We start from the raw sequence: 27,746 nt of genomic DNA, 5'->3' as shown, positions 1-27,746 counted from the left end.
CAAGATGGCGCTTTAGGTATATTTAAATATGATTTTCATAAAATGCTCCATTGAGGAGTACAAATTTTTTATATTTAAAAAAATGCAAAATAATGTTTAAGGCGATGTGGGACAAGAGTCTTCAAACAAATGTTTTCCTAGTAAAATTACCATAATCCACCCAGATGGTTTAAGAGTAGAGAAGTGTTAGTACTATCAATGAATCAGAGAAAGATGGCACTTCAGGTATATTTAAATATAATTTTCATAAAATGCTCTATTGAGCAGTACTAATTTTTTATATTAAAAAAAAATTGCTAAATATTATACAAGGCGATGTGGGACAAGAGTTTTCAAATGTTATCCTTGTTAAAGTACAATTTCTGTTAGGTTTCAGTATAAAATATCTTTAACACCATAATATTATTTGTTTTCCTTTGATTTAAAATTATTTGATATCCTTAATAAATTAATATTAAATACCTTAAGAAAGGTTTTATAATAAAATATTATTAGTCAATTGTCAAAATATGCATGCACCAATCTATACAGAACTTTCTTAGTAGTATACACGTGTGGCAAACTTTTTTCTTGCGTGCCGAAGTAACGTGAGGTTCATTTAAGGATAAAATTTGCTCTAGATCACTTCTTGTAATCAAACTCTTATTACTCTACAGGTACGCTTCGCTCTAACTTGGACCCATTTAATCAATACTCCGATAAAGAACTGTGGAATGTTCTAGAAGAGGTGGAGCTGAAAGAAGTGTGTGCAGAAAATAAAAACGGCCTCGACTGTAAAGTGTCTGAGGGAGGATTGAATTTCAGCTTGGGTCAAAGGCAACTGATTTGTTTGGCCAGAGCTATATTGGCCAATAATAAGATATTGGTAATGGATGAAGCTACCGCAAACGTGGATCCAAAAACAGATGGTCTCATTCAAAGTACCATAAGGAGGAAGTTTGCTGATTGTACTGTGTTAACTATTGCTCATAGGTAGGTCAAGTTAAAGAGGGAGAGAAGGGTTCAAAGAATCCTGAGATATATAGAAATGTCATATAGACATGCAGGAATGTGTAATAACGTCCCAAGATATTATTATTGTTAAATTTATTATATTTCTTCAATGATTTATTGGTAAATTTTTGATTTTGGCATTTAAAAAAATCGACACGAAATTTACATTACATACCCTTAACCCCCCCACCCACCCCAAACTTTTGCCTAGTAAGAAATTCTTTTGAAAAATCACCCTTTTTCGTCAATAATTTAATAGCACTGTTTTAGTATTAAATATTTATTAATGTATATGTATATAATTATATTAAAATTAAAAAAACAAACTGTGTTATTAGATTAGATATTAATGACAAAACCAGCTGTTATTCATGCGTATTATTTAGGAAAACAATGATTTTTGCAAACAGTTTCTTACTGGTAAGTTATGTGGGGTGGGTGGGGGGGTAAGGGTAGGTTTAATGAAAAACGGTTATTTTACAGAAAATAATTGCCTGAGAAAAAAATGCTTGTCAAAGTAATTGTAGGTGATAAAGAAATCTATAGTTTTTGTATCTATACTTTTCTTACATAACCTTAAGGTTTTCAAGTAAAACGTGAAAAAACCCTATTTTATTATCGCAATGCATTTTTTATCGCAAATAAGTGGAAATTTGGTTTTTATAAGAAAAGTCATTTGGTTTTGTAAAAATTTATGTTTTTTTTTAGTTCTAGAAAACTTTTTCTTATCTAGGTTTAAAAATACAGTTTTTAAATTAAAACAATTGGTATATTTATCAACCATATATGGTTAAGATATATTTATTAAAAAAAAATCAAAAATCATTTATTGTTTAAGATATTAGAAACAGCATACGATTGACGTAAATGTATGGGTATTCCTTACTCAGGAATTTGTCAAAATATATGAACATACATATATTAAAAATAAAATAATATATAAAACAATAAACATTAAAAAGTTCTAACACTGATAAAATTACACAAGTTAACACATATTTGGCATGCAGTATACACTCTAACATTTATAACATTTTAAGAAGGTTTCAAACTCTCCAACCGTATAAAAAACATCGCTGAAGAGCAGCGTTTTAACTTTAGTTTTAAAATTAACTAGCGATTTTGCCAATTTTACTTCTGTAAGTAACAAATTAAAAAGATGGCTTCCAGAATACAAAGGAGATTTTTTATAAAATTGGTGCGTACGCTTAGTGAGAAGTAAGTTGTTTTTACCACGAGTATTGTGCTGATGTCGATCACCCAATGTAATCAGTTTACTTTTATTTTTAAATATAATTTGAAGAGCCTTTAAAATATAAATACCCGCCACTGTTAAAATCTTTTTCTCCCCAAAGATTCCTCGACAAGACTGTCTATCCTAATTATACGTTTTTGAATCACAAACACTCTCTCTATATCCATGGCCCTACCCCATAATACTATGCAGTAACTCAATAGACTGTAAACAGAGCTATAGGTACACATTCATCAGTTCTTTGATATCAAGTGAATTTTTAGGTTGAGTTATAAGATAGACACTTTTATTTAATTTTTTACATACAATATTAATATGTTCCGACCAGTTCAAGTGTTTGCCAATCATTATGCCTAGGAATCTAGACGATTCTGAACCCGACAGAAAGTTGCCTTCAAAACTAAAAACAAATTTATTTGGCTTTTTATATTTATAATATATTTCATCCATATCAGTTTTCGCATTAATTTATTCAATTTACACCAATTATTAATTTCAGTTAGACATGACTGGACTTTGCGTTGTAAGTTTACCGAATCCGGATCAGAAATAACAGCTGTTGTGTCATCACAGAAAATAAAGATCTTCGTACTTTTAATAAATTCTGCTAAGTCATTTATAAAAACTGTAAAAATAAGCGGTCCAAGTATACTACCCTGCGGTGTACCCAGGTTTATCACAAAATCTGCAGATTGTTCATTTCATATTTTCACATTACACTGCCTATCGGTCAAAAATGACCGAAATATTTAATTGATATTCCCTCTAATCCCCACTCTCTCCAATTTCTCACTCACAAACGCTGGGTCAACTGAATCAAAGGCTCGCGAGATATCAAACAGCAATACAACTATATGTTCATTTTCGTCAATGCAATCAAAAATGTGCTGTGTTACTTCTACTCCAGCACTCTCTGTGGATAAGCCTCTGTGAAAGCCGTATTGGTTAGAGCAAAAAACGCTATTGGCATTAAGAAAATCAGTCGTTCTATCATGAATCACTTTTTCAAAAATTTTTGAGAACACACTGTAAAAAAAAATAGGTCTATAATTTTCTATGTTGCTTTGTTCACCCTTATTAAAGATTGGAACGACTACTGATATTTTTAACTGGTTGGAAAACAATCCCTTTTCTACCGAGATATTGATAATTATAGACAGTATTGTTGAAAGTTCATTCAAGACACTGGAACGTTTTCAGGTCCAGTGGACTTTTTGTTTGGTAAAGATTTTATAATATTTGCGATTTCTAGAAGAGTAGTAGGCATAAAAAATATTGAGTGAGGGACATACTTCCCAGAAGTACATGTGGCAAATTGATGAGCATCAAAATAAATCTGTAGTTTATCCTTTACCAAATTCATAATTATATTAAAATTAAAAAAACAAACTGTGTTATTAGATTAGATATTATTGACAAAACCAGCTGTTATTCATGCGTATTACTTAGGAAAACAATGATTTTTGCAAACAGTTTCTTACTGGTAAGTTATGTGGGGTGGGTGGGGGGGTAAGGGTAGGTTTAATGAAAAACGGTTATTTTACAGAAAATAATTGCCTGAGAAAAAAATGCTTTTCAAAGTAATTGTAGGTGATAAAGAAATCTATAGTTTTTGTATCTATACTTTTCTTACATAACCTTAAAGTTTTCAAGTAAAACGTGAAAAAACCCTATATTATTATCGCAATGCATTTTTTATCGCAAATAAGTGGAAATTTGGTTTTTATAAGAAAAGTCATTTGGTTTTGTAAAAATTTATGTTTTTTTTTGGTTCTAGAAAACTTTTCATTATCTAGGTTTAAAAATACAGTTTTTAAATTGGTATATTTATCAACCATATATGGTCAAGACATATTTATTAAACTGTAGAATATACTATTAATCTATTGAGTCTGTAGCCGGCAAAAGAATGTTAAAAATGCAATAGTTGAGTTCAACCGAGTTGCCAATTTGAGCTATATTATGCATACTTTTTACTTTATTCTATTTGAATCTTCGAAAAAGAAAATTAGGACTGACAACAGTGCTTTTTTTTAAGGTTTAACAATGAATTTTTACGAGTATATCGCGAAAGCCGTAATATTTTCAATAGGTTATAAGGAAAAAAATAGACCCACTGAGAATTACCCATAAATTATGGTATATGTATATGCAGGTAATATATTAGTTTAATTATCAATTTATTAGTATATTATAATAGTTGGATTATTAAGGAAAGGGAAATTTAGTACTTTAATATATTTATAAAATAATTAATAACTTATGACCTGCACCTATCGTTAATCCTTTTTATATTTACCAGTTATATCTTAAAGGGCTAATTTAATAACAGTAGTTGAACCAAACATGTTTTAATCTAATTATTTATGATATATATTCATATTGGTAAATGATTTGGGGACAGGGTTATTAATCGTTTTTTTTTATTAAACTTTGCCAATGTAGTCTTTTACCTACATAGGTACACACCTACTATTTTAGAACCGCCCATCCTTTTCTAAAAGTGTGCAGTGTTTAAATTTTCATTTATTGATAATCTTGTGATAACGCGTTAATTTTGTTCCTTGGTGTTTATATTAGTTTTTGCGTGGAATCGTGGTTTCTTAGCCAGTAATATGGAACATTTAAAAAATAAAGTTTTGGAAGGACAAACTCGTGAGGCTGTTATGTGTTACTCGTGATATTGTTAATGTAATAAGAATTGGTGGCGAGGAAAGTGCCAATAATGCTCTTAAGCTACCCTTAAAAATAAAACAGAACGAGCAGCTATGTATTGTGGAGTAGGGCGATCTACTATAATTAAAATTAGAAAAGAAGATCAACATCGACGTGAGTTTGACCCTACAGAGCCTTTATCGACTCCAGGAAAAACACGTAAGAGATTATCAGTACTGGAAAAAATTGATCATGCTGATTTTGGCGTAATAAGAAGAATTATTAGAAAATTTTATACAGAATATAAAGTAATACCACATTAAGGAAGGATGCTGGCGAAAATTAAGGAGGAAATTGAGTTTCCATGTGAAAGAGACTCACTGCGAAGATTATTAAAAACTAATGGATTTTATTGTACCGGCGCAAAATTTTATTGGATTATTCGGAATGGCAGAAAACATTATTTCGAGTGATCGCTACATTGTAGTACATGCCGAAAACTCAGTTATAAAAGAGGATAATGATAAAATTGATACTAGCTCTGATGAGTTAGACGATTGGGAAGAAGAAAACATTGATCCCGATTCTGACTAATAAACAATGACAAATTTTTTGTGTTAATTGTTTTATGTTTATTAGTATAAATTTAAGTGAGAAAATTATTTGAATAATTATACATATATATTATTGGCTCATTTGGCACTGAGCGTTATTATTATTATTATTATTATTATTATCATTATTATTTATTATGTATAAAGTCTTTTAAGTTAGATTGTAGTGTTTAATTTAACATGTGTTTTGTTTAATTTTTTTATTTTATAATGAAAATAAAAACAATTAAAAAATTTACTTCAAATCGTGTTAAGAAAAAATTTTCATTAATATATGTGTACAAAATCATTTGCTTTTATTCTTGGTTATAAAAATAAAAAAACCAGGTTAGTAGAAAGAAAAAAGGTAACATATCCAATATTTTTTTAATTGATAGTGTGCGCCACTGAAAATGCCTCAAGACCAAGTTCGAAATGTTTTTTTACAGTATTTATGGCCTTCTTCCCCCTTTCGTCGCGGTTACAGTTACCGCAGATGAATAGTACGTGTATCGTATATGATTCTGTTCACAAAAGGGAGAAAATTTTAGCATTTAAAAAAATTGACACAGGATTTACGTATTTAGTTTTTAAACTTAATTACTACACTTCAAATATTTAATGAAATTCTTCTGAAAAATTCCTGTTTTTCATTCATAATATCCAATCCAATAATGCGGTTTTTATACTAAATATTTACATAAAAAATTATATCAAATATTAATAAACAGTGTTACTAAATTAAATATTGCGTACATACAGTGGTGGGCAAAAAAATTAGAGTGCCTGGTTTTATTTGAATATTCCTAATAATATATTGTGTTACATAGAAATAAAAAGAATAACGATTTCATATTTGTACAACATATCAGCCATTAGTGATAAAAAAATAAATACACGTTATTCTTTGCCAGTTTAATTTGTAATTATAAATAAATAATTTATTTCTTACACGTTTTACGGTGGACAAAAAAATAAGAGAATTTTTCAAAAATAGCCATAAAATATTTTAATTACAATGTACCGCAGAACAAACGACAGCATTAGATAAGCGAGTCAGTACTTGGTAGAATAACTTTTATTCTTGAGGACGGCTGCGCATCTTCGTGGCATCGAATCGATCAACTTTTGGCATGTTTCAACTGGGATGGAATACCAAGCTTCCTGAACTTCCTTTCATAAATCTTACTTATTTGTTGTTTTTTTACAAGCTACTCGGTTTTTCAGCTCCTTCCAAAGGTTTTCAATAGGGTTAAGGTCGGGCGATTGTGATGGCCACTCCAGAACCGAAACCCTATTTTGTATAAACCATTGTTTCACAATCCGTGCAGAATGTTTAGGGTCGTTATCTTGTTGATACACCCACTTTATAGGCATGTTTTCTTTGGCATTTGGTAGCATGACTCTATCCAAGATAACCAAATAAATTTCATGGTGTTTTTAATCCAAAATATGGGACCTACTCTATTGTAGGAAAAACAGCCCCACAGTTTGATATTTCCACTTCCATGTTTAACTGTACCTATTGTGTTCCTAGGATTATATTCTTCATTCTTCCTCCTTCTAACTAATGTTCTTTCTTCTGATTTGAATAAGTTGATCTTCGTCTCATCACTAAAAAACTGTTGCACCAATTTCCTTGAAAATGTTCATTACAATTTTTCTTAATAAATGCTAGTCTTTGTTTTACATTCTTTTTGCTTAGAAATTAAACTTTTCTGGCCACTCGACCATATAATTTTTGGCCTTGCAAACGTCTTCTTATCGCCCTAGTGCTAATACTTAGGCTTAAGTTTCGTTTTATAGAGGTAGATGTGGAAAAAGGTTGTTTACTGACTTCGCGTACAATAAACTTATCAGTTTTCTGTGTGGTTTTTCTTGGATGGCCTCGATTTTTAGGAATATTTTCTGTTTCATTTTATGTTTTTAAAACCCTGGAGATTACACAAGGTGATCTTTTAAGCACATTTGCAATAAATGCATAGGATTTATTTTGACTCCTGAATTGCAAAATTAGACGCCTTTTTTCGGGGCTACAATGCTTTGCGCGACCCATATTTACCAACGCGATGCAACGATCTTGTTGAAACTGACTTGTTTTTATGGAAAATATCACAAACAAATCTTATTTTTTGTCCACAAGATTCTTAAACAATAATGAAAAAAAATTGCTTTTAAAAGATAAGGCATTCTTGGTATATTTATAAATTTGATCAAGTAAACAGATTAAATACCGGAAGAAAATGCGTAGTATTTTATTTGCAAATTTCAACATATAGCGAAGCTAATTCAGTTTGATTTGAAATTTTATATGCACTCTTATTTTTTTAACCACAACTGTATTTACTGCAAAAACATTGTTTTTCATCAACACAACCCTTAGCCCCCCACCCACCTCAAACTTTTGCCCAGTAAGAAATTCTATTGAAAAATCACAATTTTTCATCCAATATCTAATTTAATAATGCTATTTTTATACTAAATATTTATATAAAAAACTATATCAAATTTAAATAAACAGTGCTATTAAGTTAAATATTGAATAAATATTTTCTGCAAAAACATTATTTTTCATCAACAAAACCCTTACCCCCCACCCACCCCAAACTTTGGCCCAGTAAGAAATTCTATTAAAAATTCACTATTTTTCGTCCATAATATCCAAACTAATACCACTGTTTTGTATTAAATATTTGTTAATGTACACGTATATAATTATATAAAATTAAACAAACTGTGTTCAAAGATCAAATATTAACGACGATCCATTTCTCTCGCATGTTATTACACGAATATTTCAGCAGTCAAGAACAAAGTTTGCCAGCTCCTTCCAAAGGTTTTCAATAGGGTTAAGGTCAGGCAAGTGTGATGACCATTCCAGAACCGAAACCCTATTTTGTATAAACCATTGTTTAGCAATCCGTGCCGTATGTTTAGGGTCGTTATCTTGTTGATACACCCACTTTATAGGCATGTTTTCTTTGGCATTTGGTAGCATGACTCTATCCAAGATAACCAAATAAATTTCATGGTGTTTTTAATCCAAAATATGGGACCTACTCTATTGTAGGAAAAACAGCCCCACACTTTGATATTTCCACTTCCATGTTTAACTGTACCTATTGTGTTCCTAGGATTATATTCTTCATTCTTCCTCCTTCTAACTAATGTTCTTCCTTCTTATTTGAATAAGTTGATCTTCGTCTCATCACTAAAAAAATGTTGCACCAATTTCTTTGAACATGTTTATTAAAATGTTTCTTAATAAATGCCAGTCTTTGTTTTATATTCCTTTTGCTTAGAAATGAAACTTTTCTGGCCACTCGACCATATAATTTATAAAAAAGTGAAAACATCTTGTCGAACTTGCATTGTCTTATTTATTTAATGTAACACGACGTTTCGGTTGGTAAGTATCTCCAACCGTTATCAAGTGTAAACTGGTTTGTTTACACTTGATAACGGTTACACTTGACAACGGTAAAACAACCGAAACGTCGTGTTACATTAAATAAATAAGACAATGCAAGTTCGACAAGATGTTTTCACTGTACCATTGTCTACCACCTTCAAAAACAGATATAATTTATAGTCTTGCAAACGTCTTCTTATCGCCCTAGTTCTAATACTTAGGCTTAAGTTTCGTTTTATAGAGGTAGATGTGGAAAAAGGTTGTTTACTGACTTCGCGTACAATAAGCTTATCAGTCTTCCGTGTGGTTTTTCTTGGACAGCCTCGATTTTTAGGAACATTTTCCGTTTCATTTTGTGTTTTTAAAACCCTGGAGATTACACAAGGTGATCTTTTAATGCGTAGGATTTATTTTGACTCCTGAATTGCAAAATTAGACGCCTTTTTTCGGGGCTACAATGCTTTGCGCGACCCATATTTACCAACACGATGCAACGATCTTGTTGAAACTGACTTGTTTTTATGAAAAATATCACAAACAAATCTTTTATCTGAATAAACAAAGACCTAATAGTTACAATAAAGAAATACTCTTATTTTTTGTCCACAAGATTCTTAAACAATAATGAAAAAAAATTGCTTTTAAAAGATAAGGCATTCTTGGTATATTTATAAATTTGATCAAGTAAACAAATTAAATACCAGAAGAAAATGCATAGTATTTTATTTGCAAATTTCAGCATATAGCGAAGCTAATTCAGTTTGATTTGAAATTTTATATGCACTCTTATTTTTTTAACCACAACTGTATTTACTGCAAAAACATTGTTTTTCATCAACACAACCCTTGGCCCCCCACCCACCTCAAACTTTTGCCCAGTAAGAAATTCTATTGAAAAATCACAATTTTTTATCCAATATCTAATTTAATAATGCTATTTTTATACTAAATATTTATATAAAAAAATATATCAAATTTAAATAAACAGTGCTATTAAATTAAATATTGAATAAATATTTTCTGCAAAAACATTGTTTTTCATCAACAAAACCCTTACCCCCCCACCCACCCCAAACTTTGGCCCAGTAAGAAATTCTATTAAAAATTCACCATTCTTCGTCCATAATATCCAAACTAATACCACTGTTTTGTAATAAATATTTGTTAACGTATATAATTATATAAAATTAAACAAACTGTGTTATTAGATCCAATATTAACGACGATCCATTTCTCTTGCATGTTAATACACGAATATTTCAGCAGTCAAGAACAAAGTTTGCCAGGCATATATAGCGAAATATGATATATTTCCAGGTTACATACAGTGATGGATTCAGATAAAGTATTAGTGATGGATGCTGGGGAAGCCGTCGAGTTTGACCATCCGCACATTTTACTACAAAATATCGAAGGGGTATTTTATGGATTAGTCAAGGGGACTGGAAAAGCCACTGCAGAACAATTAGCGGAGATTGCTAGAAAGGTACATTTTTTCTATATATATTATTTCAACAATTTTCTCATATTTACTTGAATCGAGTATTTTCTGTAATTAAATGATAAAAACGCTCAACACAGACACCGAACGAGCTGAAATTCTTCTACGTGCCTATATTTGACAATCATCTTGTTAACTGGATGTCGAACTGCTTGGTATTTTTTCATTTTATTTATTGGGTCTGGGAATTTAATTTTATTCGTTTTTTGTTTGTTTTTTTTCATTGTATTAACGCAAAAATTGCTGTATACAAATTCAATTTTTCATAAAGAGCTGCATAGGTCATGAACAGTAGAATATGTATTTTATTTAATTCTTCAATAAATAATGATTACTGATTAGATGTAATCCACATATCTATGGCAACTTAAGAACTTATACCGGCCTGGAAAATTTCTTTTAAACGGTTTTGAATTATTTAATAAATATTATTCAAGCTGATTAGAGCCGTGAATTTTCAAAAAAAAGACCGTCTTTATGACAGTATTCACTGTTCAGTGGAATTTGATCCGATTTCACTCTACTTCCCACTTAAAGAAACTTAATAAAAACACTATAAAAAAATACACTAGAACACGAATATATTTATTGTAAAAATTCAATTTTTAACATTATTATTTAAAATGATTATGCCCATGAATTTTCAAACAAATCCCGTCTTTCCAAAAGTTTTTACTGCTCAATGGAAATTGGTCCGATTTTGCTCCAGTTGACACTAAAAGACACCATGAGATGATACAAATAAAAAATACACTAGAATACTATATTAACTATTATAGAAAAGTTATTTGTTGAAATAAATATTTAAAAACTATTATTCAAACTGATCAAGATAATGAATTTTCAAACAAAAACAGTCTTCGAAAGTGTTCAGTGTTCGGTAAAATTTGGTCCGATATTGCTCTAGTTTCCACTGATTTCTAGAGAACACTCTAAAAAATTACATTAAGAGACTTGCTATAGCAGAACTATTTTTTATGCCTCTTCAAAAATATACTAATTTAACGCAAAAGTAAATAAATATTGGATCAATTGTGACAAATAAACAACAAATAATTTTTAGCAATATTTTCGCACTCAAGACCGTCGTTGGTCTAACCGGTATACTTCAGCATTCTTGACCAATTCAAAAATTCATTGCTCCTGAAATATTGGACCGATTTTACTCCAGCTTTCACTAATGACTAACGAACACTTTACGCTATGTGGAAAAAAATATATTAATACACTCGTTTGGTTAAAAGTATTTTTCAAATGGCACCAAAAAAAAAACATAATTATTTTTTGTGACTAATTTTATTTTGAAAAAATTACTTCTGTTAACTTAATTTACTACATTCAAATACTCAAATTTTTACTAATTCATACAAAACACTTGAAACTACAATAAAAAGGCTACATTAAAACACTACTTTAAGTAAATATTTTTTTAATCATGTTTGAACCATGTTATTCTAGTCGATTAAAATTAAGAATTTCCAAGCAAAGCATAAACACAAAAGTGCTTTATTCCTCAATGGAAGTTGGTCCGATTTTACTCTAGTTTCCACTGGAAGACAACCTTTAAAACGATAATGCACTATAACCTCATTTCTATGAATATAAAAACATTAACTTATTAAATAGTTATTCGATTAATATATTAATCGTTAATAATCAAACCGATCAGAACTACGAATTTTCAAACAAAAACCTCTCTTTACTGTCTAGTGAAAAATGGTCCGATTTTACTCTAGTTTCCACTAGTGGCTTCTGATCACTTTACACCACAAGGAAAAATTTGTATTAAAACATAAACTGGACTAAAATTATTTTTTTAAGTCACTACAATCACCAATTTTTCGTTACTCATTTTATTTAAAAAAATTATTGCTGTTGACTGAATCCTATACTCTTTTCCACTAGTTTATGGGTAAAACCTAAATTTGCAGTAAATGCAGTATACTAGAACACTGGAACGAGTTTATTTCTTTTAATAAACAATAAACTCAACAATTCCTACTGAACTGTATACATTTTATAAAAGTGTTTACTGTTTAGTAAAAATTGATTTGATGTTAGTCCAGTTTCCGCTTGAAAAAACACTTTCAAGTTTGAAAAATAATTAGTAGTTATTATTCATTCACATTTAAATTGACGAATTATTAAACAAAAATTATCTTTAGAAACGTGTTCCTTGCTCAGTGGAATTGGTCCGATTTTGCTCTAGTTTTCATTGGTAGCTAAGGTAACTAACTCTCTAAGGTATCTTAAAGAAATTATATAAAGACACTTACTATAGTAGAACTATTTAATAACTTCCGCAAAAGTATGTACCAATAAATGGTTCTTGACACATCCTGTATTATATTAATTTGATATTTATAATTGTATATAAACATATAATTGTAATAAACAATAAAAAAATTACACTTTTAAATAATTAGTAATTTTTAATATTATTTATTTAATTTATTTTCCAGAAATTTGAAGAAATGCATCACGAGTCCAAAAAAGCCTAAATCAAGAACCTGTTTCACAGTACCACCCTCATTTAATTAAATATTCCTAATAGAGAGTTCCTAATGTAAATAGTTAAGGAGATGTACCATGTTTTGTTATTTATTTATATGTTTTTATGTGTTATTTTAATAAAACCCGATTTTCATTAAAATAATTATAATTTTCCACACGAAGGTATACATAAATATGATGTATAGGTGTACGTAGTAAGTTAAAATAGGAATAATTTATTTTATTACAGGGTATTTTCTGTTATTAGTGGTCTCAGTTGTATGTTGTTAGAATCACCCTGTATATAGAGTTTTAGCGCATTCACTTTTAATGTGATATTTTATACCCAGTTACTTTATATTTTTTAAAGCGTGTAATTAGCAAGTGAAGACGTAATACTAAGTTGTATTGTTTTTTTTTTAATTTAAAAAATGTTTAATATATGGTTCTTTATTTTAATAGGCCTTTTTATTTTATTACTTAACGCAGTACCTTACATTTTATCTGCAGAATCAGTCAATATTAAGCAGATATTTGCTATAGAAATATTGCTGATACCTTGGTGAAAGTGCCAGTGGCTTTATTGATAATTTATCACCCTGTCCTATAAAGAGCTGTTTTGCTTCAATTGAACATAAAACCTTAATCGATACTGGTAAATATTTGCTGCAATCAACAACTCTCGGTTTTTTAATAAATAATTAAGCACCCCTAATGTGAAAAACATCAATTATAGTGTTTGTATTCACTGACAACTCCCCATATTCAGTGTCTATTAAGATGGCTCGTGGATTGAAATTTAAAACTTTAAATAAGACTATAGTGCACTTTTGCCAAGAAACAAGCTTACACGGGTGGAAATACGTTGTCTTACAGCACACATCCAAGTTTGAAAGGTATTATTTAAATATATAGGAAGGCACTTATAGAGATTGTTCTAAGGCTTTTGATCGAGTCAACTATACAACATATTCGAATGTAATTTTCCATTTTAGACTCATATGGTTAATTCTATGTGGCACCTCCTTAGGAATCGCCATTTACTTCCTCACAACAGCTTGGATGACTTATGAGTCCAGTCCAACAATCACTTTAACTGAATCCACTCAGTTTGAAATTTACAAGTACCCATTCCCGGCCGTTACTTTGTGCAGTTTTAATAAAATATCGAAAAGGGCCGCATATGATATGGCTAAAAAGCTGTAAGTAGTCGTTTTGTAACATTCAGTTTTGTAGAGTGGCTTTGGATCTAAACCTTTCTGGATAGATATCAAAGATCAAGGTGTTTAGGGTTTATTTGAGGTTAAACTAAATTAGGAAGGAAATTACTGGAATAGGTGGGATAGGTCCATAAAAGGAATTCTATTAAAAACCTTGACACAATTCAACTCTTTACATCTGATGTTATGAATGCTTGAATTGGTTTTGACTTTAGGAAAGGTTACGTCTCGTTTAAAGAGCCCATTCAATTTTAATTGCAATCACTTAGAATAATTAAACTCAAATGTAGTCAAATCAATAGGGATTTCTGATACTTTGGCGAAGGTGCTCTGGCTGTACCGTAAAAACTGGTGCGATCTCAGTTTAGTTTGCAACAGGACTAAAAAAAACCAGAGCACTAATTAATTTCTAATAATTATTAATTATTATTGAAACTGAATAGGATTATGAATTTTCAAACAAAAACCGTCTTTGCACAAGTGTTTATTGTTTTGTGAAATTCATTCAGTCCGATTTTTCTCTGGTTTCCCCCAAAAAAAAGGGGAAAGAAACATTATAAAATAGAACACACTAGAATACTGTTTCCATTATTAAAAAAAAATTATTAATTATAATAAATATTTGAACAATGTTATTCAAACCGACTGGGACCATGAATTTTCAAACAAAAACCGTATTTACAAAACAATTCACTGCTTAGTGAAATATATTCCGATTTAACTCTGGTTTCCCCCAAAAAAAAAGGGGAAAGAAAGAGAACACACTAGAGCACTATTTCCATTATTAAAAAAAAAATTATTAATTGTAATAAATATGTGATCAATGGTATTCAAACCGACTGGGACCATGAGTTTTCAAACAAACCCAGTATTTACACAATAATTCATTGCTTAGTGAAATTTGGTCCGATTTTGTTCTAGTTTTCACTGGTGGCTAAAAAACACTCTAAGGTACCACCCGAAAGTATATTAAGATGCTTAATATAGTAGAACTATTTTATAAGTCTCATCAAATCAGGTACATATTTAACACAATAATACGTGTAAAGTATTGGATCTATTTTGACAAATATTTTACTATTTCTTATTGGAATATGTCTGCACCCAAGACCTTCCTCAGTAGTGGATTGATTTTGACGAACAGTTTTATATTATAAGGGAAAATTTATATTAAAGCATAAACTGGATTAAAAGAATTCCTTAATTGTCACCAAATAAACGTAACTATTTTTTGTGACTAATTTTTTTTAAGAAATTGTTACTGTTGGGTCTATTTTACTCTGAATTTCACTGATTTTTAGAAAACAGTTAAAAAGACTACAATAGACCACTACTTCATATATAAATTTTTTTAATAATGAATAAAACGTATTATTTAAATTGATTAAGATTACGAATCTTCAAACAAACCCATAAACGCAAAAATGGCTCAGTACTTAGTGGAAATTGGTAAGATCTTACTATAGTTGTCATAGTAAGATCGAAGACGAAGACGAAAACTCTATAAAGAAACGATGGACTAGAATACTATTTCTAGTAATATTATATTATTTCATTAAATAGTTAATGAACAATATTAATCAATCTGATAGAGATCACGAATTTTTAAACAAAATCGGTTTTTACTCAGTGGAAATTGGTCCGATTTTACTCTAGTCTCCACTAAAAGACACTATGCGAAAATATTAATAAAAAAATACGTTACAACGCTATTTATTAAAAACAGCCTTCTTGTAATAAAGAGTTCTAATAATCAAAAACAAAATTGCTTAAATAATAATTACTGTCTCCCTCCACTTATTTATTAAACTTCATTCAGTTTATATATTTCCCGACGTGTTTCGGACACAAGGGTGTCCATCATCAGGGGTTTAAAATTGGTATATAAGTTATACAGACCAGGGTTTGAGTCTATGTCAAAAAACACTTTATTTATTATTATAAACTTTTTATCCCCTGATGATGGACATCGCTATGTCCGAAACATGTCGGAAATAATAAATACTGAATGATGCTTAACTAATAAGTAAAATTCATTTTACCTTAATCTATGAGTCCATTGCAAGTATAGACTATTTCTTTACTAAACCGTTATTATTCAAATTTATTAGGACCATGAATTTTCAAACAAAATGTGTCTACAAAAGTACTGACTGCTCAGTAAAAATTTGTCCGATTTGACTCTAGTTTCTACTGATATATAGGTAGAGAACATTCCGATCTTATTTTAGTTTACCCTGGAGAAAAGCATTCTAAAAGAACACAAATATTATAAAAAAAATTAGTTGATTAAGTAATTATTAATCATTATTATTAAACCTAATTAGGACTACGAATTTTCAAACAAACCCCGTCCTTGTGTGTTCGCTGTTCCGTGGTATTTGGACCGATTTCCAAATAAATGTTTTAATTCCTGATAGTTTGGCGAAGGAGCCATGTGTCCCGAAATCCGTTGATAAGTTGATGGAATTATCTTCATGGATTGTCGGGATTTTTTCATGTCCTGTTAAATTAAATTGACTGTTTTTTTATTTTAAAAATATCTTCATCAAAAAAAAAGACCAAAGTAATCTAATGGATCTGGATTGAGCGGAAGATCACTAATCCTAATTTTCTTTGCACCAGCAAAAGGAAACTCCGTTGGATCTACTTCAATATCCGTCCACGATTCTTCAATGTTCTCTGCTTCTGTAGTGGTTGGCACTTCCGGTGTCCTCACGTTTCTTGATATATCATCTAGGCTACTATATTCTACATTTTCTTCAGACTCTGAACTACTTTCTTCTCTATCCGGATTAAACGAACGGTCCTTATCATCATCGCTGGAAAACTCAAAATCACTTTCCTCTGAGTCATTTAAACACGCCTCCAATTCAGCACTGGTCAGCGGCCTTTTATTCTCATCATCAACATCCCTTTTTCGTTTTCGGAGACCACTGCAACTAAAGAAAAAATTAACTTAATTTTACGAAATCACAAACACTTGGCAACAGCGCATTTTAGATGGTAACCCGCCTTTAATAAAACGAACCTAAACAGAACATTACTAAAAAAACCACGCCATAAATAAAAAAAATATTACAAAGTTGTGCACATTTGTCCTAAGCCCATTTAAAATATCTTTTCGTCTACCGCGATGCTGCAATGCCAAAAATATTGAATCCCGATAGTTGCCCCAAAATGTATCGACGACAATAAAAAACAATGAGAGTTATAAACAACACCACTTATAAACCTCTTCAATTTGACAACAAGAATTACGAAATAATGTACTAATGATAACATAAATAAACACGCCTTACCTGGGAGTTCCTTCATTCACATTCATATTAAAAACCCAAACACAAAACTGTTACACTTGTATAAAACCCGCCAAAACCAAAATATAAACACTTTCTTCAAAAAACCACAACAAACTAGGTTTAAAAACATGCCCGGCAGCGACACGCACGAAATAACTTCGTTCGTACTCGATGTTGCCATATTGTGCCTAATATGAGTTTGATAAGTAAAATCGTAAAATATTTACGTAAATCATATACAATTGACAATTATTCTAATCCATTCACATAGCCCGAAAACAAATCTGTATACATTAAAGCGCGATTGTAAAATGTCCAGTTAACTGGACGCGGGCTGTGAGTAACAAACTGCTATATCCAGTAAACTGGACGGTGGCACTGTTTTTTTGATATACCTGTTGTATTTTAAGTCTGGCTTCACCTAATGTCTTTAATTTAAAAAATAAGGAAAAATGTATATGAGAAGCTTGATTTTGCCATTGATAGTGTATGCAATTGTCAAAACTAATAAAGGTTTCTAATTAATTAAAGGAAGTTTCTAAAAACCCTGTATTCAAAATAGGGAATTTTTTCAAAAAATATCGAAAGTTTCGTAATTTTTCTTTTTTTTTACGATGATGGTCTATTCAAGAATAAAATTGAAGTGATTGGCATTTTTCTTGGTTTTCAACTGGAAAAATTTGATCATATTTTTGATCCTTTTTAGGTATAAGAAGTAATTTTTAGCTTAATTTTTCACATTGCAGCTATTTGAACTCACTCCTTCCTTGTTCCAATCATTTGATTAGGTTCTTTATTCGCTTTCACGTATTTGAACCCGGTTGTCCTTTTTTCTCCGTAATTAAAATTGCATTTTCCAGGCATTTGGTGTTTGTTTTTTAATTTCTTACCGCCATTTTTCGTTTGTTTCAAGTACTTGAAGTGATTTTTCTTCAGGGATGTCGATCTATTTTTTTAATTTCTTCCAGGTAGTAAAAAAATAGTTTTTTAGGCATTTAGAGTCATTTTTATATTCTTCCAGGCATATTTCATGCTATTTTTCCTTATTTTTCGTGAACACTTTTTGTGAAGATGGGTTTTGTTTGAAAACTCATAATCCTGGTCGGTTTGAATAATGTTGATTAATAATTATTTAATCAAATAATTTTTTTTTAATAATAATTGTGTCTCTTCTTCCAGGAGAAACTAATAGCGGCCCATACACGGGCGGATTATCTGTCATATCTGACACGTGGTTCACACCAAATTCGTAAAGATATCGGTGCGTTAATGGTTAATGAAGAGCCAGATACGGCGCGATAATAATTTCGTACAAATCAAATCTGCAGGTTCTAATTCCCCAGCTACATCTCGTCGTTAGTGAGTACGCACGAATAATAATAATATACATTTATTAAATGTATAGAAGTCATACTTCTATACATGCTTATGGCATATAAAAGCAAAAGAATATAGCAACAAAAATCTGAAAAATCGTGCTTATGATGAGCTAGTACGTTATTGCCAGGCTTACTTTCCAAACGTAGATCGTGGCTTTGTGACAAAAAAAACAAAACATCCGAGCTGCATTTCGATTTTCAAAAGAGGTAAATAAAGTAAAAGTATATAGCGAAGATGTGTACGTACCGACACTTTGGTAAGTATTTTAGGTCTCTTCTGCTGTTAAACAAAATAATCTGATTTTTTTTAATTTTTTATAGGTACTACGATTTGCTCTTATTTACCATAGACCAAGACACTCCACTAGATAGCATTTCAAACATTGGATTGCCCACTACAAATTCAAATGATAATGAAGAAGAAAATCTTGGTGTTGACGAATCTTTAAAAGTGCAAGTGCGAGAAAATATAAACGGTGAATCAGAAAGCAAGAGACAAGAAATATAAAGTCATGTGAACAATTCAAAAAATATTTAAGCTCTTCCTTGGAGAATCATATCATGCTGCCACTCCACTTCTCCGAGTCCATTAAAATATCCCAAATACATTTTGTCGATTTGGCTGAAGTGGAACAAGGCTATTATGCTTAGCTCTTCTCCAGTCTCCTTCAATAATTTCGTGATTATTGAGATCTTCAGCATCCACTAATGATGAAGTTATGTAAGAATGACTGGTTTTTCTTAAAAAATTATGTAGCATACAGATTGCTAAAGTAACAAATATTGGTTTTTGGGGATCAATACATATTTTTGTGTGTAGAATTCTAAATCGAGATGCCATCAAACATTTCCACATCTGGAAATACGGTAATTATAAATACGTCTTTCATTCGTCAAATTTCTTTGAGAAAATGGCTTTAAAATGTGTTCATGTAGAGCAAAAGCTTCATCTTCAACTATGACAACATTTAATTTCTCGTCGTTTTCATCGCTGTTTGGGAATTGTAGTTCGTCCTTCACTAACATGTCGTGAAACTTTGTTGACAATATAACTCCACCATCAGATAATCTTCCTTGCTTCTCTACATCAACGTATACGAATTCGTAGTTAGCATTAACCAATGCCATCAGCACAATGCTATAAAAAATTTTGTAATTATAATATTGAGCCCCTGATAAAGCCGGACGTTCAATACGAATATGTTTTCCATCGAGTGCTCGACCACAATTTATCTTCTGCCAACGATTTTTGAAACCTTATGCAATTTCTATCTAAAAATTGACATTCGCCTCAGTCAATTATCTTGACTATCTCTGATTTTAAAAATGTTTACCATAATGTTCCAATATATTTGTATTAAATGCACTAACAAGAATACATTTGTAGGTTTTTAAGACACCAACTACATCTTCTAGTAGACTTTCATCGCAAAAAAGAAAGGTTAACGACAATGCTACAGAATTAAAGAAATTCATGAATGTCTGTTCCACCACTTTATCGCAAAAAGAGGAGGTTGATGAATTTAGGGGCGAAACTGAAGATGTCATCAGAACAAGCATATTTATCGGAGTCATTAATTAGTCAAATAATTACAAAAGGCTTGTTCAATGAGTTAACAAGAACAACAGTTGTCACGGAGATGTCTGCTGCCATTCCTCCTGATTATTCAAGATCTACATCTTCTGCTGGAAGCAATTCTACAGATTTAAGTGATTTTTATGTCAATGCGACAAGATTGTATAATCTTTGAACAGTTTTATTGTTGGCAAAAATGTACCTTTTTGATTTACTTTAAATAATGTAGTTAGTATTCTTTTCGCAATATTTCCAAATTAAAGTTGCTTTCTTACCTTCATATATTTTTCTTTCAATACATTATATATAACTTTACAGGTCTTTGGTATGAGCTGCCCTAAAGTTTGAGCTGCAATGCATGTAGAAAATTTCAAGTCTTCGTACGATCTTCCAGTGGCCAGAAGTCGAAGAGTGGCAATTAGTCGTTCTTCGGCATGTAATTGCTTGTCGCATTACTGTTAAATTACCTTTTATTAAACCTTAAGGTTAAACGTATTTTCGTCCATTCGTAAATAATTGCAAAAATCATTTTTATCAGCAGCTCGAAGCTCTCTCAAAAGTGACATATGACTAAAATCGTTTCGTCGCGATAACCAATTCTTGGTCCACTTTCTTCTCACTCTCTTTTTGCGTAGATATTCGGAAACCACTATGATGCCGGCACAAGCTATAGCCCTTCGTTTCTTGCTTTGCAAAAACATTTGACACTTTTCTGCCGCTACCACGACCAGATCTCTTAGCTCACCTAAAATACCACGCGCCAAATCGAATCTGTCTGAAATGTGTGATTTTACTCCACTAACTGACGAATTTGATACCTCGAATTACGCTCGAAGATCCGGAACGCATGCATGGTATATTAATTAGCGGACAAGGTCCGTCCGATCCGGATCTGTCGAACCAAATCTCTACGTATCTGAACTATTAGGATAATCCGCCCGTGTATGGGCTGCTAGTATGAGATCAGAATGTTCTCTACATACCAGCGGAAACTAGAGGAAAATCGGACTAATTTTCACTGAGCAGTCAATACTTTTGTAAAGACGCCTTTTTGTTTGAAAATTCACGTTCCTAATCGCTTTGAATAATAACGCTTTAATAATTATTTGAGCAATTTTTTTTTTTAATATAATTGAAATAGCATTCTATCGTATGTATCTTCTAGTCGCAACTAGAGCAAAATCGGAACAATTTTCACTAAGTAGTGAACACGTTTGTAAAGATCGTTTTTGTTTGAAAATTCTTCACCTTAATCAAGTTAAATATTATGGCTTATTAGTGTTAATAGCATCCTAATCATTTTGAAACTTCTACCGTTGGTCTTTATAGTCTTAACTCTAAAATAGTTTTTCCTCATTGTATTCAGCAGAACAAGTTTAACGAGTCACGAGAATTTAAAGTTTGATGTATTCTGCTTAACTTATAGTTGCCAAATATGAGTCAAATCAAGTCCACTACCTCCTGACTTACAGATTTGAAACCTTTAATTGTTTTTAGGAACGAAAACTCATCCAGCATAGAATCTTTAGCGCAAAGCTTTAAATTATTATATCATCTGGTAAATTATAACAATCAAAACATCCCTCGAAGTGAATATGATAGACTGAATCAAGTTTTGAGGTCCAGAGGTAAAACTGAGGAAGAGGTACACCTTTAACAAATTTAACTCTAAATGGTTGTTTATTTACGATATAATTGCAGGTGTTTGAAGCGATTTCCCCTTCATGCCATAAACTAATCAAAAAATGCTTCTGGAAAGGAGAACGTAAGAAATGCGAGGATATGTTTGAGAAAATTAAGACCCCCATTGGCTATTGTTGTGCCTTCAACTACTTCGGCTTAAGGAATATGTCCCGTAAAAAGTATTGTGAGTAATTAATTTGGTTTTTCGGTTATCGTTTGTAATTTTTAGGACAGCATTTAGATATCCGAGTAGGACGTCATCTTGTGGTTTTCAAAGTGGCTTGGAAGTGCTCATTGATAATGACCCAAATGATTATTTTGCCACGCATATTCCTTCAATTGGATACAGGGTAAGAAACTACGTACGTAAGCTTTGATTCTTTATCATATATATTTAAATATTATTGCAAAAAAGTGTCTAATTTCGTATTCTTCAGATAAGTATACTGAATATTCTCTCAATAAGTTTTAAATGAACTATATATTTTGTAGGTCTTAATTCACTATCCTTATGACATCCCAGACTGGTCGGTACGTAATACTTTATGCGAAATAAGCACGAATAACTTCATAGGACTAAATCCGGAAATTATTACTGCCACTGATAATATAAAGGGCATGTCCGCTAGTGACCGGAAGTGCCTTTTTCCTAAAGAGCGCACTTTGGAAATGTTTGAAAGTTACACATTTCATAACTGTTTGAACGAGTGTAAGATGATTTTGATCGTGAAATATTGCGGATGTATACCGTTTTATATTTATAATAAAGGTAATACGTGTTGTATTTTTGCTAGCTTTAGAAAGTATTAGAGGTGCAATATTCGTATCGTGGTTATGAAAAAATTAATTGTTGAAAAAATGTGCCGAATAATTCATGATTTTTAAATTATGTCAATGATTTCCGATTACTATCCTAATTAAATGGCATTCCCTATTTCTTATAAAATCCATTGTTTGTTATTTAAATGTAGACGAATCTCTCCTAGTGACGTCCTAAATTAGAGAATCGAGTTCATTTTCTCTCTTTAGATCCAATTACCATTTAATGAATAACTTAACCACTTTTTTTTCAAAATTTTCAAAAATCTTCCATAACTCTTTTATTTTTTGATCTACGGTTAAATATTATTCTTTATGATTTATTCTATGTTTGATTCGGATTCTAATGCTAAAAGAAAATTTTTCATATTTCCAATAGTTTTCGAGAAAATAAAGAAAAACTTCTAAAAGGTTTTTCCTAATTTTCTGGAAAACTGTGAAACTTGAAAATTATTTTTCTGTTGCATTTGATGCGCACTTACATTCCAAACAACTTTTGTTTAAACAATTTTTTTCTCCAACCAATAGTTTTCCAGAAAAAAAAATAGAAACGAAAATTATGAACATTTTTTCATGGGTACCCCTTTGGATTTTTTGATCAAGACTTTTTTGGGAAAATTGGGGTATAACGTTACTGTGGTAAATTTTTCAAAAAAGTTTTATAAGACTTTTTTAAGGCTTTTTGGGCGATTTAGCAATTTATTAAAAAAAAGTTAATTTTTCTAAAAAAAAAAATTTCAAATTTTTTGCTGAAAAATTTTTACAATTTTTCACAAGTCTTCCATAACTCTTTTATTTTTCGATTTACGGTTAAATGTTATTCTTTATGATTTGTACTATTTTTTAATCGGATTCTAATGCTAAAAGAAAATTTTTCATATTCCCAATAGTTTTCGAGAAAATAAGGAAAAACTCCTACGAGGTTTTTCCTGATTTTCTGGAAAACTATTGCACTTAAAAATTATTTTTCTGTTGCATTTGATGCGCACTGACATTCCAAACAACTTTTGTTTAAACAATTTTTTTCTCCAACCAATAGTTTTTCAGAAAAAATATAAAAACGAAAATTATGAACATTTTTCCATGGGTACCCTTTGGATTTTTTGATCAAAACTTTTTTGGGAAAATTGGGGTATAACGTTACTGTGGTAAATTTTTCAAAAAAGTATTATAAGACTTTTTTAAGGCTTTTTGGGCGATTTATTCATTTCCAAAAAAAAAAATGTTTTTTCAAAAAAAAATTATTTTCATTTTCCATTGATAAATTTTCCAGTTTTTCAAAAATCCTCCATAACTTCTTTATTTTGGAATTTGCGACTTAATCTTATTCTATATGATTTATTTTGTTTTTTAATTGGATTCTAATGCTAAAAGAAAAATTGTCATATTTCCTATATTTTTCGAGAAAATGGGGAAAAACTCCCAAGAGGTTTTTCCCACTTTTTTGGAAAACTGTTGGACTTAAAAATTATTTTTCTGCTGCATCTGATGCGCACTGACACTCTTAACAACTTTTGTTTAAACAATTTTTTTCTCCAACCAATAGTTTTCCAGAAAAAAAAAAAACCAAAATTATAAACATTTTCCCATAGGTACCCCTTTGAATTTTCTCGGAAGACCTTTTTTGGGAAAATTAGAGTCTAACGTTTCTCTGGTATATTTTTCAAAAAAGTTTTATTAAACTTTTCTGAAGCTTTTTGAACGATTTCCAAAAAAAAAATTGGTTTTTCAAAAAAAAAATATTTTCATTTTCCATTGATAAATTTTCCACTTTTTCAAAAATCCTCCATAACTTCTTTATTTTGGAATTTACGACTTAATGTTATTTTATATGATTTATTCTATTTTTTAATCGGATTCTAATACTAAAAGAAAATTGTCCATATTCCCAATAGTTTTCGAGAAAATAAGGAAAAACTTCTAAGAGGTTTTTCCTAATTTTCTGGAAAACCATTGCACTTAAAAATTATTTTTCTGCTGCATCTGATGCGCACTGACACTCTTAACAACTTTTGTTTAAACAATTTTTTTCTCCAACCAATAGTTTTCCAGAAAAAAAATAAAAACCAAAATTATAAACATTTTCCCATAGGTACCCCTTTGAATTTTCTCGAAAGACCTTTTTTGGGAAGATTAGGGTCTAACGTTTCTCTGGTATATTTTTCAAAAAAGTTTTATTAAACTTTTCTGAAGCTTTTTGGGCGATTTATTAATTTCCAAAAAAAAAATTGGTTTTTCAAAAAAAAAATATTTTCATTTTCCATTGATAAATTTTCCACTTTTTCAAAAATCCTCCATAACTTCTTTATTTTGGAATTTACGACTTAATGTTATTCTATATGATTTATTCTATTTTTTAATCGGATTCTAATACTAAAAGAAAATTTTCCATATTCCCAATAGTTTTCGAGAAAATAAGGAAAAACTTCTAAGAGGTTTTTCCTAATTTTCTGGAAAACCATTGCACTTAAAAATTATTTTTCTGTAGCATTTGATGCGCATTAACATTCCAAATAACTTTTGTTTAAACAATTTTCTTCTACAGTAAATAGTTTTCCAAAAAAAAAATAAGAACCAAAATTATGAACATTTTCCCATAGGTATCCCTTTGAAGTTTTTGAGGAAGACTTTTTTTAGGAAAATTGGGTATAACTTTTTTCTGGTATATTTTTTAAAAATCTTTTATAAGTCTTTTTTGAAGCTTTTTAAGCGGTTTATTAATTACCAAAAAAAAAACATTTTTTCTCAAAATAATTTTTTATTTATTTTTCATTGAAAAATTTTTCAAAAATCCTCCATAACTTCTTTATTTTTAATTTTACCACTAAATGTTATTGTTTATTAATTATTCTATTTTTAATTGGGACTCCAATGCTGAAAGCAAATTGTCCATATTTCCGACAGTTTTCGAAATAATAAGAAAAAACTATCCAGAGGTTTTTCCAAAAATGAAAAATTTCATGCTTCTTTGACTGGAAATTTTCGCAATTTTGTCCAAACAATTAGGCTGAAAACCCGTAAATTATTATGTAAATTTTCTCCCACAAATCGAGTGAGTCTGCACACTCACCTCTCAACATTAAAATCCTCAAACCACCTTGAATTTTCAGCACTAAGGGCTATATACGGGCTATATAAGTGTCCTATATACTTATTGAAGAAAATCCGTATACAGAACAAAAAAGACAATCGTTGCTCCGGCATTGGCCCTGCCACTAACCTGATCTAGCTACTCTTAATTTTCAGCTTTCTTATTAATGTAGATGGAACTGATAGCCAATCAGAAATTGATAGAAATGTTAAATAAAATAGTGAATTGTCTGGTAAATTTGACCTTACATTATTTTGCTGTTTATTTATGATTAAATAAGTATAATAATACATTGGAATTTAGTATTAAATTAAATCAAGTACAAACAGGGTAAGGCATTTTTACCTGGCAAAATAGTACGTTACATAGTAAATTGCACCTCTGTGTATTATGGCTACAATTATTGAATTTTATTTACTATAACAGATATTATCTTTATTAGAAAACTCAGTAAAAACACGGGAATTTACAATTTTATAATACTCAGTTTATCGTTTTCTGTCCCTGTTGCACACATAAACCATTCCAATTCTTTTACAGATCTAAAAAACAAGACGAGGATCTGCTCACTTAAGGATATACAGTGCATTTTTGAAAAGGAGAGTTTGTACTTAAGTAAGTTTTGCTTGCATTAATTATTAATTTTTTTAATTAGAATACCCCTCTTTTAAATTCTTCAGATCTGATGTTCAACGAAACTTACTCCACCCAAAGAAACAGAGAGTTCAATGGAAAGTGTCGATGTTTATCAAGTTGTGAGAGTGTGACGTATACCCCGGAAGCTTCTAAGGGCGCACTTTACAATTCGTTTTCAACCAACCAGTTCTTGATATCGTAAATTGTTCAATTAACTTGAGTTTATTTAAATTATAATTTATTTTTTAGTTCAGGGGTTAACGTGGAAAATCACACAATTATCAGAGTTTTTTTTAATGATCTCTTGGGTACGAGGCATCGGAGGGATGCTGTCTATACTTGGCATACATTATTAGGTAAATTATATTGTAGTATTTATAAAAGGAAGAATTCCCAGTATGGGTATATTCACTTTATACAATACTAAGAGTAAAAAGAAATTTAGTATACTACCTTAATGCAATGGTAAAATAAAATCTATATAATTATTAAAAATTGTTATTTCTAGGATACTATGGAGGGATTCTTGGCTTGTTCACTGGATTCAGCTTTATTTCCGCCGTAGAAATAATCTACTTTCTCGTTATTGGATGTTTTACACGAGGCAATATGAAAAAATCCAAAAAAACCACTCAAAACGACGTATTCAAGTTTGCAGAAACTAAAACCAATTAATACATACATCCAATGCAAATATGTATTTATTTATTCAAACCTTTATTACGTAATATAAACGTTAGTTAAGTGGCTACTAACTTTCAGATTAAAAAGGTAAAATACGCTAAACTAACTAAATAACAAGATATAACAGTGCGGTTTTAAAATGTATGTTTATACAATACTTTACAGGTCTATTAATTTATTATGATACGGGCAAAACTACTTTTTGCTGGCCCAAAACGGGTCCAGAGCACTTAAGGGATCGATGATGTTCTCCTGCATGTCTTGGATGGGACCTGATTTCGATTCCTCCTTGGGTACGACTTCGCTAAGCTTCTTCTTCAGTGCATCTAAATAAATATTAAATTATAAGAATTTATAGAGACAAACATACAACAATCGACAAAAATAAGTATCATATTTATTGGATGGGTCAAAATGTTCATAAAATTTAGCCAGCTATTTTTAAATATTGTAC

At 30.4% G+C, this 27,746-nt stretch overlaps 4 protein-coding genes across 7 annotated transcripts in view; 2 read left to right on the top strand and 2 right to left on the bottom strand.

The window, feature by feature from the left end:
• The window catches only part of LOC126745521 (probable multidrug resistance-associated protein lethal(2)03659), a 59,721-nt gene extending 46,360 nt beyond the window's left edge, over positions 1-13,361 (top strand). For all 4 annotated transcript variants that reach the window (XM_050453399.1, XM_050453396.1, XM_050453397.1 and 1 more), the window contains exons 16-18: positions 657-972; positions 10,226-10,394; positions 12,872-13,361. In XM_050453399.1, coding sequence (XP_050309356.1) covers positions 657-972; positions 10,226-10,394; positions 12,872-12,910 — 524 coding nt within the window. In that variant the 3' untranslated portion in view covers positions 12,911-13,361. The remainder of the gene's footprint in view (positions 1-656; positions 973-10,225; positions 10,395-12,871) is intronic.
• Positions 13,362-13,499: 138 nt separating this feature from the next.
• LOC126745970 (sodium channel protein Nach-like) lies at positions 13,500-27,283 on the top strand. Its single transcript, XM_050454026.1, has 10 exons — positions 13,500-13,798; positions 13,898-14,104; positions 21,877-22,024; positions 22,081-22,241; positions 22,292-22,412; positions 22,555-22,771; positions 26,513-26,587; positions 26,653-26,806; positions 26,858-26,964; positions 27,117-27,283. Exons 1-10 carry the CDS (start codon positions 13,683-13,685, stop codon positions 27,281-27,283), a joined length of 1,473 nt encoding a protein of 490 aa, XP_050309983.1. The 5' UTR covers positions 13,500-13,682.
• On the bottom strand, positions 15,793-17,529 carry LOC126745523 (uncharacterized). The gene is made up of 2 exons (XM_050453401.1): positions 17,425-17,529; positions 15,793-17,064 (listed from the first exon to the last, which is right to left on the bottom strand). The coding sequence occupies exons 1-2, from the start codon at positions 17,448-17,450 to the stop codon at positions 16,671-16,673; spliced, it is 420 nt and encodes a 139-aa protein (XP_050309358.1). The 5' UTR covers positions 17,451-17,529; the 3' UTR covers positions 15,793-16,670.
• Positions 27,284-27,291: 8 nt separating the features above from the next.
• The window catches only part of LOC126745520 (tyrosine-protein phosphatase non-receptor type 23), a 44,894-nt gene continuing 44,439 nt past the window's right edge, over positions 27,292-27,746 (bottom strand). The window contains exon 21 of the mRNA XM_050453394.1: positions 27,292-27,618. Within this exon, the coding sequence (XP_050309351.1) occupies positions 27,488-27,618 (131 nt within the window). The 3' untranslated portion in view covers positions 27,292-27,487. The remainder of the gene's footprint in view (positions 27,619-27,746) is intronic.

This window comes from Anthonomus grandis, chromosome 16 (assembly GCF_022605725.1).
Source record: "Anthonomus grandis grandis chromosome 16, icAntGran1.3, whole genome shotgun sequence".
Taxonomy (NCBI): domain Eukaryota; kingdom Metazoa; phylum Arthropoda; class Insecta; order Coleoptera; family Curculionidae; genus Anthonomus; species Anthonomus grandis.
The sequence above is the reverse complement of the archived record's forward strand: the minus strand, read 5'-3'. Positions and strand labels throughout refer to the sequence as shown.